Below are 19,002 nucleotides of genomic sequence, written 5' to 3'. Positions count from 1 at the left end.
AATATAGGCTGTTGCACGGGAGTCTGAAATTTGTACTATCCTCTGCATTCAGCAGTTTGAATCCCGAGTGCTGCGTAACGGGGTGAGCTCCCGTGACTTGTTCCAGCTTCTGCCAACCTAGCAGTTCGAAAGAAAAAATAGGGACCACCTTTGGTGGGAAGGGAACAGCGTTGGCGGTGAGTCATGCTGGCCACATGACCACGGAGACGTCTTCGGACAGCGCTGGCTCTTGGGCTTTGAAACAGAGATGAGCACCGCCCCCTAGAGTCGGGAAAGACTAGCATGTATGTGCGAGGGGAATCTTTACCTTTACCTGTATTTTATCTATCACGGTGAGCAGCGGTGGGTTTCACATATTCTTACCACCGGTTCGCCGCACACCTGCATGCTTTGCGCACGTGCCTTCCGCATATGCTACCGGCCTTCTGTGCATGTGTTTTGCTCACGTGCGCCTTCTGCGCATGCGCCTGGCCTCGAAAACGTGGCTAAATAGAGTGGCATTACACCAGGGCAGGTAGGCAATCGCCGCTACCGGTTTGCTTGAACCGGTACGAACCGACTGAATACCACCTAGGACGGTGAGGTAATAATAATGTATCTACAGGTAGTCCTCAACCTACAACTATTAATTTAGTAATTGTTTGAAGATACAAACTGCACTAAAATAACTGGGAACATGTAAACCATTTCCCCGCCTCAAGTTTTAATTGTCAACATTACAGGTAGTCCTCGACTAACGACCGTAATTGAGCCCCAGATTTCTATTGCTGAAGGAGACGTTTGTTAAGTGAATTTCTGCCCCATTTTACGACCTTTCTTGACACATTTGCTAAGTGAATCAGTGCAGCTGGTAAGCTGGTAACACGGCTGTTAAGTGAATCTGACTTCCGCGTTGACTTTGCTTGCGAGAAGGTCGCAAAGGGGATCACAATTCTGCAACCGTCATAAAGATGAACCAGTTGCCAAGCATCTGAGTTTTGAATCACGTGACCATGGGGATGCTGCAACGGTTGTTAAGTGTGAAAAATGGTCATAAGCCACTTTTTTCAGTGTTGTAACTTCAAACGGTCACTAAACGAACTGTTGTAAATCGAGGACTACCTGATAACCCGCTGACCAATGATTAACCCAACAAACCCGATTTTTAGGGCTAACAAAACAAAGCGCCAAATCGGAAGCTAACCACGCAAAAGGTTTGCAAAACACATTAGGGTAAAAGCAGTTGACTGTGTTATGGCTTAATGGGTTGTCATAGCAAAGTTGCATAATATTTTCAATCTATAGAGGTAAAGAATGAAATCCTAATTCAAATCCAAATTACTGAGATATACTGCAGTTGGAACTCTGTAAAAAAAATAAAAATCATTCAACAGCCGCTAAATACACACCGCGTACTAAAAGCAACTTATCCTTTTTTGAAAGTATATCAAAACATTCTAGAAATGCAATGTATTACAATTGTAATATATTATATACAATGGAGTTAAGAGGTATAATGTATTTTTAACTTTCTCTTGCTCCCATTTAAAGCACAGTGCTCCTGCTTCCAGGGTAGAAAAATTGTATATCCGGTTGAAAATGCGACAGCATTATTTCTAATCAATGCCACATTCAGCCTTTTTTTCAAGTGACTTCCTTTGAGGGATTTGGGTTTTCTCGGCGGCACGAAAAATTCATAATTAAATACATTACTTAAAGGGCTACTCAGCAGCACGGCTACGCAAATTTTGCCAAGTTGCACTTTGTTAAGCACATTGGCACCAGCTACTGCCCCCTTCTTGATGTGCTGAGGCACCCAGAGTTCTAGAGAGTTCCCTGCAGTTGCCACATCGTCACATAAACCTCTCTGCCACAACTACAGCAAAAGTGTCATCTGGACAGGGACCTACCAGCAGCTTGTAAAAACCATCTAAGTCCGTGATGGCGAGCCTATGGCACGCGAAGCCGTTTCTGCAGGCACACGAGCCGTCGCCCAGCTCAGCTCCACCACAAATGTGCCTTCCGCTGGCCAGGTGATTTTTGGGATGCGCCAGGGGGGGGGGGTTGTGGGAGATGCATGCATGCACGGGGCCTTGTGTGCATGTGCAGTGGGGCAGGGGTTGTGCACGCATGCACGGGGAGACGAAGGAGCATGGGGGGTGCAATGCGCCACCCCCACGGCCCATATTTGGGCCCAGGAGGTTGCAGGGAGGCCTACTAGGCCCAAAACAGTGGGCGTGGGGGTAGCGGGTGCATGTGCGGGGGAGCAGGAGCGTGGGGGGTGCGTGTCGCATACTCATGGGCAGGAGGAGCATGGGAGGGGTCGTGCGTGCATGTGCAGGGGGGGGCGCATTGCATTATGGGTGCTGGCAAGCACATGCGCTTTCGGCACGTGACGAGAAAAATGCCGCAACGATTGTAAATGTGAAACACAGTCACAGGTCACTTCCTTCAGTGCCATTATAGCTTCGGACTGTCACTAAACAAGGACTACCTGTATTGCAGTAAGAGTCCAAATTACTCTGAAGTAGAAAACGAACAAACCATACATCCTCAAAATATTTACATTTTATCAATATTCTGTAGGGAAGAGCAATCCGCTTGTAAAACAACTTGGAGAAGCTCTGTTTTCCAACACAACAACAACAACAAAAACAAAAACCCAGGTTTGAGAAATTGAGGTATCAGAACATGGTTAATGCCAGAGGGACAAGAAATATAGCCCATTAGCACTGCTTCCCATGCGGAGGTTAGTTTAGGCCAGGGGTCAGCAACCTTAAACACTCAAAGAGCCATTTGGACCCGTTTCCCACTGAAAAGAAAACACCGGGAGCCACAAAACCTTTCCCGTGCCTGACTATTTCTTGAGCAGCCACAAAACTAGCATATGTAGTTGAATTAAACATTCTGTTTTCTTCTGAAACTTTTCTTTTCCTGGATTTATCCATGGTTGGCCTACCGGGGGTTGAAAAGCTCAATAAATGGTGTGCCGGTGGGTGTCGCACATTGGCGGTTGTGACGTATATTTTGAGTGACAGGGAGCCACAGCAGAGGGCTAAAAGAGCCACACGCGGCTCCAGAGCCCCAGGTTGCTGACCCCTGGTTTAGCCCATGGAAGATCGTAACAGCTCGCTCATAAACTTGGAGCAAAATTTCTGGGGTATTTCTGCCTACAGGATAGGTAGTCCTCGACTTACAACAGTTGTCCGTTCAGTGACTGTTCAAAGTTACAACAGCCACTTATGACCACTGCAACATCCCGGTCAGGTGATCAAACTTCAGCATTGCAATAATACAATAAGATAATTGACAAGCTTGTTAATTTTCTTAAATACAGGTAGTCCGCAACTTGCAACAGTTCTTTTAGTGGCCATTCAAAGTTACAATGCTTAAAAAGTGACGTTGACCGGCTTTCACACCTGTGACTCTTGCAGCATCTCGAAGGGCAGGTGATCAAAATTCAGACGCTTGGCAACTGATTCCTATTTATGACGGTTGCAGAGTCCTGGGGTCATGTGATCCCCTCTGGCGACGTTCTCATAAAGCAGAGCCAATAGGGAAGCCCCATTCATTTAACAACCGTGTTACTAACAACGGCAGTGATTCCCGTAACGACTGGGGAGAGAAAGGTCATAAAATGGAGCAAAACTCAACCAATGTCTCACTTAGCAATTTTTGGGCTCAATTGTGGTCGCAGGTCAAGGACTGTCTGTATAGTAACATTTATTTAGAAATTCTACTAGTATCCCTAAGGCCTACTTGCAAATCAAGGCTAAACTAGAATACAAGTCAATTGACATTGAATCCTGTGAGAATTAATTTTGACTAAACAGCAGACTTTTGTTCACAACCACAAAAAGCAAGAGGCCCAAAAGAGATGCAGGAGTGATATCTAAACGAGCATAACAACATCCTAATAGATGCTGTTCTCCTAAAAGATCTCTCGCTCTGACGTTGATGAGATACTACTTCAGCATGATGGCTTAAAACAGCAAACTTAGCAAATTTAAGACCCGTGGACTTCAACTCCCAGCATGGCTAGCTGGGGAATTCTGGGAGTTGAAGTCCACAAGTCTTAAAATTGCCAAGATGGACACCCCTGATCTGCACTATCCTCTCCAGCTTTCTATACACAAAATGCTTTCTGTAATAAGTCCACTTTTTACGCTTAATTCTGAAAGTTAAACCTTTTGTTGACTACAGCATCAAAATGCCCAGTTACTAACCTTGTTTCCCCCCAAATAAGACATCCCCTGATAATAAGCCCAGTTGGGCTTTTGAGCGCATGGCAATAAGGCCAAGCTCTTATTTCAGGGTTCAAAAGATATAAGACAGGGTCTTATTTTTGGTAATATCAACAGGGTGTCCACAAAACACATTGCAAAGCAAACCTGTCAGTAAGTCCTGACTTGTAATCTAAGTTGCCTCTTTTATCAAGGTTATTTGTTAGTAGTTTAATCTGACTATTGGACGTTCAGCCCTTAAATGGGCTGCGTGCAAATAGCCTTTTCAATCACAAGCAACGGATGGTCCTGCGAGAACTTCCAAGGGATCCGCCGATGAGTCAGTTTACAAAGGTTTAATTCTATACAACCACGACGGGTACCTTCCTGCGATCAGATGTTCCATCGCTAGGAAAAAAAAAACGGAAGCTCCCAAAACACAGATGGGCCCAAAAATCTGGTGAGGATCACTATTTTTTGCCTTCGGGGAAAAAGTAAAACGAAGTCGAGGAACCGGCGATTGTGATGGTGAAAGGAGCTAACAGATTCAGAAGGAGGTAAATGATTGTTTCCTTCCACAAAAGGACATGGCCTTGTCTAAAATTAACCACAAGACGCCAACCACAAGAAAGCAGCTTCGCTCACGGACCTGACAATATCTGACATGTTTAAATACTCACCAGGCAAGAGAGCCAGACGTACAATGGACCGAGCCAACATAGGTGGCCTGGACCTCTTCAGGGTTATGTCTACCAAGCAAGCCATGATGTGGCTTTGAGGCGGGAGTCTGGCTTGGGGAGGAACCCTTCAAAGCCCCACCCTAAAAAGGAAGAGGTTGTTCCTGCGTCCTTAGCTACTTCCCTCTTACCTTCTTTATTAAGCCTCATCACCTCTCGGCCGCTGCTGCCGCCCTCTTTCCCAGAGTCTTCTAGGTCAACACCTGGGGGGGGGGGGGGGAAAAACACCATCAGAGAAAGATTGCATGTCTGCACCCGCATGGGAGTCCAGCTGGGTGAGAGAGAGAGAGAGAAAATGAGAGAAAAAGAAAGAGAGAGTGAATGAGAGAATGAGAAAGAGAGAGGGAGAATGTGAGAGAGAGAATGAGAAAGAGAATGGGAATGAGAAAATGAGAATGAGAGAGATTGGGAATGATGGAATGAGAAACAGCAAGAGAATGAGAGAGAGAACGAAAGTGAGGGAAGAGTAAATGAGAGAGAATGAAAGACAGTAGGAGAATGAGAGGAAGGGAGAGGGGGAGAGTGAATGAGAGAACGAGAGTGAGGGAAGAGTGAATGAGAGAATGAAAGAGAGGGACAATGAGAGAGAGAGAATGAGAGGGGGAGAGGGAGAGAATGAGAGAGAATAAGAGAGAATGAAAGAGAGAGAGAATGAGGGAGAACAAGAGCAAGGGAAGAGTGAATGAGAGAATGAGAGAGAGAGGGAAAGAGTAGGAGAGAGAGAGAGAGAAAGAGAGGGGGCGAGGGAGAGAATGAGAAAGAGAGAGAATAACAGAGAGAACGAAAGAGAATGAGAGCGAGAATGAGAGCGAGGGAAGAGTGAATGTGAGCATGAGAGAATGAAAGAGAGAGAGGAGGGGGGAGAGGGAGAGAATGAGAAAGAGAGAGAATAAGAGAACGAAAGAGAGAATGAGAGCGAGGGAAGAGTGAATGAGAGAATGAAAGAGAAATGGAGAGAGAATGAGAGAGAGAGAAAGAGAATGAGAGGGGGGGCAAGGGAGAGAATGAGAAAGAGAGAATGAGAGTGAGTGAATGAGAGAGAGAGAGAGAATGAGAGTGAATGAGAGGATGAGAGAAAGTGAGAACGAAAGAGAGCGAGAGAATGAGAGACAGAATGAGAGTGAGGGAAGAGTGAATGAGAGAATGAAAGAGAGATGGAGAGAGAAGGAGAGAGAAAGAGAATGAGAGGGTGGGAGGGGAGAATGAGAGAGAGAATGAGAAAGAGAGAGAATAAGAGAACGAAAGAGAGAATGAGAGCGAGGAAGAGTGAATGAGAGAATGAAAGAGAAATGGAGAGAGAATGAGAGAGAGAGAAGAGAATGAGAGGGGGCAAGGGAGAGAATGAGAAAGAGAGAATGAGTGAGAACGAAAGAGAGAGAGAATGAGAGTGAATGAGAGGATGAGAGAAAGTGAGAACGAAGAGAGCGAGAGAATGAGAGACAGAATGAGAGTGAGGGAAGAGTGAATGAGAGAATGAAGAGATGGAGAGAAGGAGAGAGAAAGAGAATGAGAGGGTGGGAGGGGAGAGAATGAGAGAGAATGAGTGAGAACGAAGAGAGAATGAGAGAGAGAACGAGAGAGAATGAGAACGAAAGAGAGGAGAGAATGAGAGAGAGAGCGAGAGTGAGGGAAGAGTGAATGAGAGAATGAAAGAGAGGACAATGAGAGAGAGAGAATGAGAGAGAGAGAGAATGAGAGAGAATAAGAGAGAATGAAAGAGAGAGAGAATGAGGAGAACAAGAGCAAGGGAAGAGTGAATGAGAGAATGAAGAGAGAGAGAAAGAGAGGAGAGAATGAGAGAGAGAAGAGAATGAGGCGAGGAGAGAATGAGAAAGAGAGAGAATAACAGAGAGAACGAAAGAGAATGAGAGCGAGAATGAGAGCGAGGGAAGAGTGAATGTGAGCATGAGAGAATGAAAGAGAGAGAGGAGGGGGGAGAGGGAGAGAATGAGAAAGAGAGAGAATAAGAGAACGAAAGAGAGAATGAGAGCGAGGGAAGAGTGAATGAGAGAAGGAAAGAGAAAGGGAGAGAGAATGAGGGAGAGAGAAAGAGAAGGAGAGGGGGGGCAAGGGAGAGAATGAGAAAGAGAGAATGAGAGTGAGTGAATGAGAGAGAGAGAGAGAATGAGAGTGAATGAGAGGATGAGAGAAAGTGAGAACGAAAGAGAGCGAGAGAATGAGAGACAGAATGAGAGTGAGGGAAGAGTGAATGAGAGAATGAAAGAGAGATGGAGAGAGAAGGAGAGAGAAAGAGAATGAGAGGGGTGGGAGGGGGAGAGAATGAGAAAGAGAGAATGAGTGAGAACGAAAGAGAGAATGAGAGAGAGAACGAAAGAGAGAATGAGAAAGAGAATGAGAGAGAGGGAAAGAGTAGGAGAGAGAGAGAGAGAGAGAGGAGGGGAGAGGAGAGAATGAGAAAGAGAGAGAATAACAGAGAGAACGAAGAGAATGAGAGGCGAGAATGAGAGCGAGGAAGAGTGAATGTGAGCATGAGAGAATGAAAGAGAGAGAGGAGGGGAGAGGGAGAGAATGAGAAAGAGAGAGAATAAGAGAACGAAAGAGAGAATGAGAGCGAGGAAGAGTGAATGAGAGAATGAAAGAGAAATGGAGAGAGAATGAGAGAGAGAGAAGAGAATGAGAGGGGGCAAGGGAGAGAATGAGAAAGAGAGAATGAGTGAGAACGAAAGAGAGAGAGAATGAGAGTGAATGAGAGGATGAGAGAAAGTGAGAACGAAAGAGAGCGAGAGAATGAGAGACAGAATGAGAGTGAGGGAAGAGTGAATGAGAGAATGAAAGAGAGATGGAGAGAGAAGGAGAGAGAAAGAGAATGAGAGGGGTGGGAGGGGGAGAGAATGAGAAAGAGAGAATGAGTGAGAACGAAAGAGAGAATGAGAGAGAGAACGAAAGAGAGAATGAGAACGAAAGAGAGGGAGAGAATGAGAGAGAGAGAGCGCGAGTGACCAAAGGGATCTGCCTGGGTTTCCCCCAAACCCCCCACCTCCCCCCCCACCCGCAGCATCCCAAGCCCCAAAGCCCACCACTCACTCCTTCCCCCTCCCTCTCCCTCTCCCTGCATCCCCACAGGGCATCCCCCTCCTCCTCCTCCTCCTCCCCACCCCTCCCGCTGCTGGGGCATCCTTGGCGACAGTCTCCCCTCCCACCCCTCCCCAGGACCCTCAGCCTGGCCCCCTCCGCCCCCGCGCTGGGCGCAAAGGAGGCGAGGCAGGCGTGCTAGCCCTCCCTCCCCTCCCCTCCCCTCCCCGACGCATGGCATGTGTGTGTGGGGGGGGGCAGCCTGGGGAGGGCGGGGGCTTACTGTGGGGGGCGGGGGCGGCGGCTTCCCGCACCCAGGCGGCCCAGGGCTGCCCCAGGAAAGCCTCGGGACTGGGCACGGGCCGCCCCAGGGCCGCCATGGCAGCAGCGGCGGCAGCAGCAGCAGCAGCGCCGCCCCTCCTCCTCCTCCTCCTCCTCCTCAGCAGCTGCTCCTTCCTCCTCCTCTTCTTCCTCCTCCTCCTCCTCCGCCTCCGCCGCCTCCACCACGCCGCCGCCGCGCGGCTCCCGCTCGCGCCGCCTTGCCCGTTTGCTTCCTCCGCCTCCTCCTCCTCCTCCTCCGGCGGCCCCAGCGCGCGAGCAGCCAGCCACGGGATTCGAGGACGCCGCACGTCATCCTCGGGACGTTCCGCCGCCGCCGCTGCCGCCGCCTCCTCCTCCCTCTCCTCCTCCCTCTCCCCGCCCGCCCTCCCGCCGACGCCGCCCACGCGGGGGTGGGGTGCGGGGAGGGGTGGGTGGGTGGGTGGGTGGGGGCAAGAAGAAAAGTGGCAGGCCCTGCTCCCTATCACAGCCGGCGCTCCCGGCTCGGGTAGGCGCAGGCGCGGCGGCGCCGGGTGAAGCCGAGGCGTTGCCCTCAACAGCCCGGCTTGCCCTCAAAGGACCCCCACTCGGGGGTGGGGGGGGAGGGAAGGGAGGGAGGAGCTCGGGCTCGCGGGACGTCCTGGGTGAGGGTCGGGCGGGGGCGGAGGGCGAGCCTGGGGGCACTTGTGGTGAGGTGGGCAGGGAAGGGAAGGGGGGGTGTCTCCTGGCGAGGAGGAGGAGGACTATGAAGGGTCGGTCCTTGGTGGTCTCTGAGCTTGCAGACGTTTCATGACCCAACTAGGTTACATCGTCAATGGTAGAAGGGAGGAGGGCTTGTGTGAAGAGGAGGAGGAGAAGAAGAAGAACAACTATGAAGGGTCCTTGGTTTTCTCTGAGCTTGCTTGTTTTTCTTGCAGATGTTTCATGACCCAACTAGGCAACATCGTCAGTGCTAGAAGGGAGTAGGGTTTGTGGGAGGAGGAGGAGAAGGAGAAGAAGAAGAAAAAGAAGAAGAAGTGGTTTTCTCTGAGCTTTCTTGTTTTTCTTGCAGACGTTTCATGACCCAACTAGGTTACATCATCAGTGCTAGAAGGGAGTAGGGTTTGTAGAAAGGAGGAGGAGGAGGAACTGTGGGGTCCTTGGTGCCCTCTGAGGTTGGGGTTTTTTTTTTGGCAGTTTTGTGACCCGACTAAGGAACATTATCAGGGTTAGAAGGAAGGGGTTTACAGAGAGGAGGAGGAAGACTGTGAGGTCATTGGTGTTCTCTGAGGTTGGGGTTTTTCTGCCGGACGTTTCGTGACCTGACTAGAGAACATCAGGGTTAGAAGGAAGGAGGGTTTGTGAGAGGAGGAGGAGGAGGAGAAGAAGGAAAAGAAGAAGAAGAAGAAGAAGAAGAAGAAGAAGAAGAAGAAGAAGAAGAAGAAGAAGAAGAAGAAGAAGAAGAAGAAGAAGAAGAAGAAGAAGAAGAAGAAGAAGAAGAAGAAGAAGAAGAAGAAGAAGAGCTATGAAGGGTCCTTGGTTTTCTCTGAGCTTGCTTGTTTTCTTGCAGACGTTTCATGACCCAAACTAGGTAACATCATCAGTGCTAGAAGGGAGTAGGGTTTGTAGAAAGGAGGAGGAGGAGGAACTGTGGGGTCCTTGGTGCCCTCTGAGGTTGGGGATTTTTTTTGTCAGTTTCGTGACCCGACTAATGAACATTATCAGGGTTAGAAGGAAGGGGTTTACAGAGAGGAGGAGGAAGACTGTGAGGTCATTGGTGTTCTCTGAGGTTGGGGGTTTTCTGCCGGACGTTTCGTGACCTGACTAGAGAACATCAGGGTTAGAAGGGAGAGGGGTTTACAGAGAGGAGGAGGAGGAGGACTGTGGAGTCCTTGGTGAGTGTGAGGATCTTCTTGTAGGATGGTTCATGGCCTGACTAGTAGAAGGAAGAGGGCTTTGTAGAGTGGGGGAGGGGGAGGAGGAAGAGGACAACTGTGGGTTCCTCTGCACTTGTTGGTTTTCTTGTAGACGTCTCATGACCCAACTAGGGAACATCATCAGGGTTTGCAGAGTAGAGGAAAAGGAGGGGGAGGAAGAGGACTGTAGGTGAGCTTGGGGATTTTCTTGGAGACGTTTCATGACCCGACTACGTGACGTCATCAGTGCTACAAGAAAATGAGGCTTGCAGAGGGGGAGGGGGAAACAGGGGAGGAGGAGGAGGAAGGGGGACTGTGAGGTGCTCGGTGCCCTCTGTGCTTTCTTGAGGACGTTTCATGACCCAAGTAGACAACATCATCATGATCTGATCTCCTTTTGCGACATTCTGACAAGCAAATTCAACGGGGAAGCCAGATTCACTTAACAACCCTGTGACTGACTTACCAACGGCAGTGCTTCACTTAACAACTGTGGCAAGAAAGGTCGTAAAAGGGGGCGAAGCTCACGTAACAAATGTCTCACTTAGCAGCAGAAATGTTGGGCTCAATTGCGATCGTACATGGAGGACTATTTGTGTGAGCCGCCAACTCTCCCTGTTCATTCTCTTCTCCCAAAATACGTGCATTTGAATGTTGCATTAATCTGCTTTTGGCTTGTTAACTGCGACTTTCTCCAGGAATAAGGCAAATCTTTAATCAAAGATACGAGCACCGTCATTTAAGAGTGTCAGTTCAGACAAACATTTCGGGATCTCTTGAAGCTGGGTTTAGCTGGAGTCCTGGAGCGAATTCTTCCCCCTAATAATGCAAAACTTAATCACTGCCATATTAAAACCGGTTAAAATGGTGCGGAGGCACTGCTCGTCCTGTCTATTACAGCTGTAGCTTTCTAAATAAAGATGAACTGTTTAGGGATTTTAGGGGTTTTTTGTTTTTTGCCTTCGGGCATGGCAGCCTGGAGACCGTTTACCTCCTCTAAATTGGATGCCGGCTTTCTGCCTGTTAGCTTTTGAGCGGATTCCAGTAGGAATTAATAGCAAAACGAACGGTTGAAAGCAGACATTCAACCGTTCTTGACACCTGTCTTGTCTGCAAGGGGATTTTAGAGACCCCGAGTAAGGCTGCCTTCCTCTTTCGTGCTCGGGCTTCCTTGGGATCAAAACAGATCGTGACCAGATGCGGAAGGAATCCATGTAAATCTACACAAGATCATTTAATGCCTCATTTCAGTCAAGGCATGGCATACAGGTAGGTAGGTAGGTAGGTAGGTAGATTGATTGAATATAAATAGATGGATATACTGTAGGTTGGTAGGTAGATAGATATGTAGGTAGATAGATATGACTAGATATGACTTTGTATATAATATACAAATGGATGAAGACTATTGCTTAACACAGTGATGAGGGAAATATAGATAAATAGGTAGGCAGACAGGCATGGATATGTTATAGATATGTAGTTAGATATAAATAAGTAGAGAGACAGACAGACCGAGACAGATATAGGACAGGACAGGATAGATTGATAGATAGATAGATAGATAGATAGATAGATAGATAGATAGATAGATAGATAGATACGAGATAGATAAATTAGATAGATAGATGATTGATAGAACAGAATAGATAGAATAGATTTTTATATTGGCCAAGTGTGATTGGACACACAAGGAATTTGTCTTGGTGCGTATGCTCTCAGTGTACATAAAAGAAAAGATCATCAAGAATCATAAGGTACAACATTTAATGATAGTCATAGGGTACAAATAAGCAATCAGGAAACAATATCAATATAAATCGTAAGGATACAAGCAACAAAAAAAACACACAAATTGATTGAATATAAATTAATGAATATACTGTAGGTAGGTAGATACATAGATGAGGGAGAGAGAGAGAAATAGGTAAGCAGGCAGGCGGATAGACAGACATGGATATGATATAGATACATAGATGGATATAAATAGGTTGGTAGAGAGACAGATATAGGGTAGATTAGATAGGAAGGAAGATATGGATGGATCATAGATATGTAGATAATACATAGATGGATAGAGACGGAAAAATAAACTACATACATAGAGATATGGATGGGTGGATAGATGGATATATATGACAGATACAAGTGTAAACATAATTATAAATACATGAAAAGGATATGAGTAAAAGAAAACATTAGGACAGGGACGGAAGGCATGCTAGTGCGCTTATGCCCGCCCCTTACAGACCTTTTAGGAATGGGGTGAGGTCAACAGTAGACAGTCTAAGGTTAAAGTTTTGGGGATTTGGGGAAGAAACCACAGTCAGGTAGTGCATTCCAGGCATTAACAACTCTGTTGCTGAAGTCGTATTTTCTGCAGTCTAGTTTGGATCAGTTTACCATGAGTTTGTATCTATTGTGTGCTCTTGCATTGTTTTAGTTGAAGCTGAAGTAGTCATTGACAGGTAGGACATTGCAGAAATGATTTTATGTACTATGCTTAGGTCAGACCGAAGACGGCGAAGTTCTAAATTGTCTAAGCCCAACATTTCGAGTCAGGAGGCATAAGGTATTTTGTTGCGAGCAGAGGAGTGGAGGACTCTTCTTGTGAAATATCTCTGGACTCGTTCGATTGTATTAATGTCCGATACGCAGTGCGGGCTCCAGAGGGATAGAGCTGTATTCAAAAATTGAATTGTAGTCAAGAATTCTGCTGTGTTTTGCTCAAAATCAAGTTATTTCACCCAAAAGGAGAGGGAGACTATTTCATTAAAAGATAATTTCATTTTTGAGAAACACCAAAATTAAGAAACACCAAAAACACCCAAAGTTTTAACCAAAAATTCTCTACTATTGACCTCACCCCATTCCTAAGAGGTCTATAAGGGGCATGCATAAGAGCACAAACGTGCCTACCGTTCCTGTCCTATTGTTTCCTTTCATTATATCCAATTAATATAGTTATTACATACTTGTGCTCATATATATGCTTATATATTATATAGTTATTTTCATGCTTATGCTTATATATACTGTTGTGACAAAAAAAATAAAAAGTGCATTATCAAGAGTGCATTATTATTGCTTCATAAAGTTTAATCAAAATGTAAAAGTCAGACCTTGAGGCACTAGGTGGCAATATTTCCTAAATCTAAGAATCAGGGAATTTGGTGAGGAGCAATGCACAAGTTTCCCCAGTGAGTGCAGTCATAGGTAAAAGTAAAGGTTCCCCTCGCACATATGTACTAGTCGTTCCCGACTTTAGGGGGCGTTGCTCATCTCCGTTCCAAAGCCAAAGAGCCAGTGCTGTCCGAAGACGTCTCCGTGGTCATGTGGCCGGCATGACTCAATTTATTTTATTTATTTATTTATCAAATTTATATACCGCCCTATCTCCCGAAGGACTCAGGGCGGTGTACAGGCATTTAAAACACATAAATACAATGTAAGAAATATAAAACAGTTAAAAAACTTATTCTAAACGCCTATTTAATTTAAAATTAAAAATATAAAATAAAAGCCAATTTAAAAACCAGTAATTTAAAATTTAAAATTTAGCTCAGCCCTGCACAATTAAATAAATGTGTTTTAAGCCCGCGGCGGAAGGTCCGGAGGTCCGAAAGCTGACGAAGACCGGGGGGTAGTTCATTCCAGAGGGTGGGGGCCCCCACAGAGAAGGCCTTTCCCCTGGGCGTCGCCAGACGACATTGCCGCGCTGACGGCACCCTGAGGAGACCCTCTCTGTGAGAGCGCACGGGTCGGTGAGAGATATTCGGTAGCAGTAGGCGGTCCCGTAGGTAACCCGGCCCAATGCCATGGAGCGCTTTAAAGGTGGTCACCAGCACCTTGAAGCGCACCCGGAAAGCCACAGGTAGCCAGTGCAGCCTGCGCAGGATGGGTGTTATACGGGAGCCACGGGGGGCTCCATCTATCACCCGCAGCCGCATTCTGACTAACTGCAGCCTCCGGATGCCCTTCAAGGGGAGCCCCATGTAGAGAGCATTGCAGTAATCCAGGCGCGACGTCACGAGTGCGTGAGTGACCGTGCATAGGGCATCCCGGTCCAGAAAGGGGCGCAACTGGCGTACCAGGCGAACCTGGTAGAACGCTCCCCTGGAGACGGCCGTCAAATGATCTTCTAGAGACAGCCGTTCATCCAGGAGGACGCCTGTTGCGGACCCTTTCCATCGGGGCCAATGACTCGCCACCGATGGTCAGCCGCGATTTAGCTGACTGTACCGGGATGCCGCATCCACAGCCACTCTGTCTTGGAGGATTGAGCTTGAGCCTATTTCTCCCCATCCAGACCCGTACGGCCTCCAGGCACCGGGACAGCACTTCGAAAGCTTCGTTGGGGTGGTCCGGTGTAGAAAAGTACAGCTGGGTGTCATCCGCATACAGCTGGTACTTCACACCGAAACCACTGATGATCTCACCCAGCGGCTTCATGTAGATGTTGAACAGGAGGGGCGAGAGGATCGACCCCTGCGGCACCCCACAAGTGAGGCGCCTCGGGGCCGACCTCTGCCCCCCCGTCAACACCGACTGCGACCGGTCGGAGAGATAGGAGGAGAACCACCGATAAACGGTGCCTCCCACTCCCAATCCCTCCAACCGGCGCAGCAGGATACCATGGTCGATGGTATCGAAAGCCGCTGAGAGGTCTAATAGGACCAGGGCAGAGGAGCAACCCCTATCCCTGGCCCTCCAGAGATCATCCACCAACGCGACCAAAGCCGTCTCCGTGCTGTAGCCGGGCCGAAAACCGGACTGACTCAACACCAAAGGCGCACGGAATGCTGTTCCCTTCCCACCAAAGGTGGTCCCTATTTTCCTACTTGCATTTTTTACCTGCTTTCAAACTGCTAGGTTGGCAGAAGCTGGGACAAGTAATTCACCCCATTACATGGCACTAGGGATTCGAACCGCTGAACTGCCAACCTTTCGATCGACAAGCCCAGCGTCTTAGCCACTGCGTCCACTACATACCACTGGATTTATTTATTACATAATCTACACATTCGGAGTTTGGAACAAATTCCCATCTGGGATGTCTATTCCTAACAAGGACCAAAAAAATGGGCACGTGTAACTCTGAAGGAACGGCAGACCCAGAGGCATTCAGAATGGAGTTTTCTTTTCAAGTAAACTGCTCGACGACAAAATATATCCAAAATATTACCCTGTTTCCCCCCCCCCCCCAAAATAAGACATCCCCTGATAATAAGCCCAATCGGGCTTTTGAGCGCATGGCAATAAGGCCAAGCGCTTATTTCAGGGTTCAAAAAAAAATATAAGACAGGGTCTTATTTTCGGGGAAACACGGATATTTCTTTGATGTTATGTCAGCAGTACGTTTTCAGTGGCGATCCGTGCTCAAATTTGTTAATGCATGAAGCTGTTGCAAATACTCAACGGCTAGCTGTACAGAGTATATTCTTTTTGCAATTCCTGTTATGTTTGTTTTATATTCTAGAATGGTATTCTCTCTCTCTCTCTCTCTCTCTCTCTCTCTCTCTCTCTCTCTCTCTCTCTCTCTCTCTCCCTCCCTCCCTCCCTCCCTCCCGCCTGCCCCCCCTCTCTTTGTGTGTGTTATATATATATATGTATAAACACACACACACACACACACACACACACACACACACACACACACACACGACAAGCTCAACCCTTCCTAGAGTGAGTCTACTTCCCATAGACTCTTTCGCAAACTGTTGATGTTTGATATGAAATAAATAATATCCCGGAACGAAATGGCCTGTCATTTATACTAAAATGGATTTTGCTAAGGATTGAGCCTGGCTCTTCCTGATCCTATTCAAGCACTTTATGACTAGATCAGATGCTTCCCCCTGGTTTACCGTACATTAGAATAGGGTAGGGTAGGGTGGCATAAGAGTAGAGTAGAGTAGAATAGGATAAGAATAGAATAGAATAGAATAGAATAACATAGAATTCAGAATGGAATAGAAATAGAAATAGAAATAATTAGAACAGAACAGAACAGAATAGAACAGAACAGAACAGAACAGAACAGAATAGAATAGAATAGAATAGAATAGAATAGAAAGTGGCGAACCGCTTGCCAGAGGTGGCACTCAGAGCCCTCATTATGGGCATGCGTCCCGTTGCTCCAGCCCAGCTCCATCACGTTTCTCCTGCAGGGAGGAGAGAGGGAGGGAGAGAGGGAAGGAAAGAGAGAGAGAGGGAGGGGAAGAGAAAAATGATATTACAAAAGTTTTCAGATTATTTCAAAAGCAGGAAAAAAAATGAAGGGGCATAAAAGTGCATTTATCACCTTTTTCTTAGAACGATGAGCTGAACTCTACCTTGTTTATCATTATTTTAGGTAGTAAAACCTCATTATTCAGGTTAAATTGCCGTGTTGGCACTTTGCAATAAATGAATGGGTTTTGGGGTTGCAGTTGGGGCGCTCGGTCTCTAAAAGGTTCACCATCACTGGAATAGAAGAATAGAATAAATAGAGTATAATAGAATAGAAAAAATAGAATAGAACAGAGTATAATAGAATAAAGAATAGAAAAAAATAGAGTACAGTATAATAGACTAGGAAAAAAATCTGATTTTTCTGTCTAGTTTAAACTACATTTGACGTCTATCTCAGATTCATCCCCAAAATATAGCCAGGGAGGATTCAAACGATCCTACGATTGTGTGAAGATTTCAAAACTTACCATGCTCCAAATTATTACTTTTATTTCATCCTCTTGATTTCAAATGTTTATTTCTTTATGAACAGATGCTTTTATACTGCTTCCATAGGCCAGACGCTAAGCCTCCCACAGTGGCAACATAAGACACAATAAAACAATACTCGTACAAATTGTAATATTTTTTGATTACTAACCATTAAATAATCATAAAACCATAGTATCATACATCATACATCGGTAATTCTAAAAAGCTTTTTTAGCTGAGGCATATATTATCCCAGCCTGTAAGGATACTCTATTTCCTTTGGCGTTTCTGTCTTGGAATTGTCAACAGAACAGAACAGAGTAACTGTTCTGTCCCCCCTCGCCTCCATCCGAGCGATGGCTTAATTAGCTGGCACTATCAGCTCTGGCAGCAAGCTAGCGAGCGTCTGCCAAGTGTCTCTGTTATCTCCCTCGACGCCGATGAGTCACTCAGGAACAAACAGTACTTCAGCTCTTAGTTAAGCAGTTAATTTACCTGCTACGAAGAGGCACAGCAGCTCTTGCTGCTCCATGACTCAGCACTTCCTAGGCCTGCCCCACCCCTGCTTCTGTTGTTCCCGCCTCTCCTGCCTACGAAACCTAGGGTCCAGCCAGGTCTGATTGCCATCAGCTGGGTCTGGAGGCGTGGCCTGGAGGGGAAGAGTCAGGGGATGGAGGCCTCGTTATCTCCTCCACCTGGCCTGCTTCTGGCTCCTGGAGCTGAGCCAGGGAAGCGGGTGCTCCCGAGGTAAGTCCTGACGGCCCTTCCCCCTCACTTTCCAAGTCACTTTCTGGCAGGAGGCCCGGCTCAGGGGGTGCAGACACAACAGTAACTGAGTTGGAAGGGACCTTGGAGGTCTTCTAGTCTGCTTAGGCAGGAAACCCTATACCTGTGATGGTGAACCTATGGCACGCATGCCACAGGTGGCACGTGGAGCCATATCAGTAGGCACACAAACTCAGCAGCTTATCAGACGAGCTCAGACTATTATCTTATGCGCCGGCCAGCTGATTTTCAGGCCTTCTGGGCCCACTGGAAGTCAGGAAGCACACTGTTTCCAGCCTTCAGAGGGCCTTCGCGGATATGGGAAAGGCCCTTTTTTGGTTTTCCCCAGGCTCCAGAACCTTTCTAGGAGCCTGGGGAGGGCAAAACCAGCCTTCCCCGCCCTTCCGGAGGCCATCTGGAGACCAGAAATGGCCTGTTTCTCAACTGGAGAGAGCAAACAACAGGCCTACTGGGCCCACTGTGCCATTGTGTGCCAAAAGTGTGGGGAGCGGGGGGGGTTGTACGCGCATGCGTGGGGGGTGGGGCGGATAGAAATATGGATGTGGGCATGTGACTGTTCAACATGCCCCTCACACTCCCCCTGCTTTTGGCACACGATGGCTAAAAAGTTAGCCATCGCTGCCCTACACCATTTCAGACCAATGGTTGTCCGATTTCATAAAAACTTCCAGCGTAGGAAGATTTACAACTTCTGGAGGCAAGTTGTTCCACTGATTAATCGTTCTAAGTTGCAGTCAGGAAATTTCTCCTTAGTTCTAAGTTGCTTCTTTCCTTGATCAGTTTCCACCCGTTGCTTCTTGTCCTACCCTTCAGTGCTTTGGAGAATAGTTTGACTCCCTCTTCTTTGGGGCAGCCCCTGAGATACTGGAACACTGCTATCATTTATCTTTTGCTATCCCTTCTACTCTACAAGTTTCCTGAACTCCATATCAGATTGCTATCACTAAACTACTCACGGAAAAGTACACAGGCCTGTGTTTTAGAAACTCCTTGGTTACTGCAAAAGCTTTGTTGGATTGGCGTTCGCACTGCCTGATAAGGAGCACACCTATCAGTGGAACCGCAACAATCTCGAAGCAACAATCGACGGAATCGCAATCATCTTGAGACAACAATTGCAAAATCTGTTTATCATGGATGGCTGCCTTTTCAGAAAGACTCCGGATAGGGTCTATCTTTGTTTCATTGTTTTACTGGTAAAAATATCTGGTAAGAGACTACTTTTATTCATATTAAATACCGGAGATTTGTCCTACTTAATGATCTCTTAGAATAGTTTTAATTTTTGGGTAACGGCTATACCGAGATACTCCGATATAATCCCCT

General features: G+C 46.9%; 2 protein-coding genes across 2 annotated transcripts in view; one reads left to right on the top strand and one right to left on the bottom strand.

The window, feature by feature from the left end:
* Positions 1 to 8,442, bottom strand: part of ATXN7L1 (ataxin 7 like 1) — an 88,046-nt gene extending 79,604 nt beyond the window's left edge. The window contains exons 1-2 of the mRNA XM_058190020.1: positions 8,256 to 8,442; positions 5,071 to 5,142 (exon numbers count right to left, since the gene is read on the bottom strand). Coding sequence (XP_058046003.1) covers positions 5,071 to 5,142; positions 8,256 to 8,352 — 169 coding nt within the window. The 5' untranslated portion in view covers positions 8,353 to 8,442. The remainder of the gene's footprint in view (positions 1 to 5,070; positions 5,143 to 8,255) is intronic.
* A 3,001-nt stretch (positions 8,443 to 11,443) lies between these two features.
* CDHR3 (cadherin related family member 3) overlaps positions 11,444 to 19,002 on the top strand; it is a 43,895-nt gene continuing 36,336 nt past the window's right edge. The window contains exons 1-2 of the mRNA XM_058190491.1: positions 11,444 to 11,454; positions 18,683 to 18,885. Of these exons, the coding sequence (XP_058046474.1) occupies positions 11,444 to 11,454; positions 18,683 to 18,885 (214 nt within the window). The remainder of the gene's footprint in view (positions 11,455 to 18,682; positions 18,886 to 19,002) is intronic.

This window comes from Ahaetulla prasina, chromosome 7, assembly GCF_028640845.1.
Source record: "Ahaetulla prasina isolate Xishuangbanna chromosome 7, ASM2864084v1, whole genome shotgun sequence".
NCBI lineage: Eukaryota > Metazoa > Chordata > Lepidosauria > Squamata > Colubridae > Ahaetulla > Ahaetulla prasina.
This window is presented reverse-complemented; position numbering and strand designations above follow the sequence as displayed.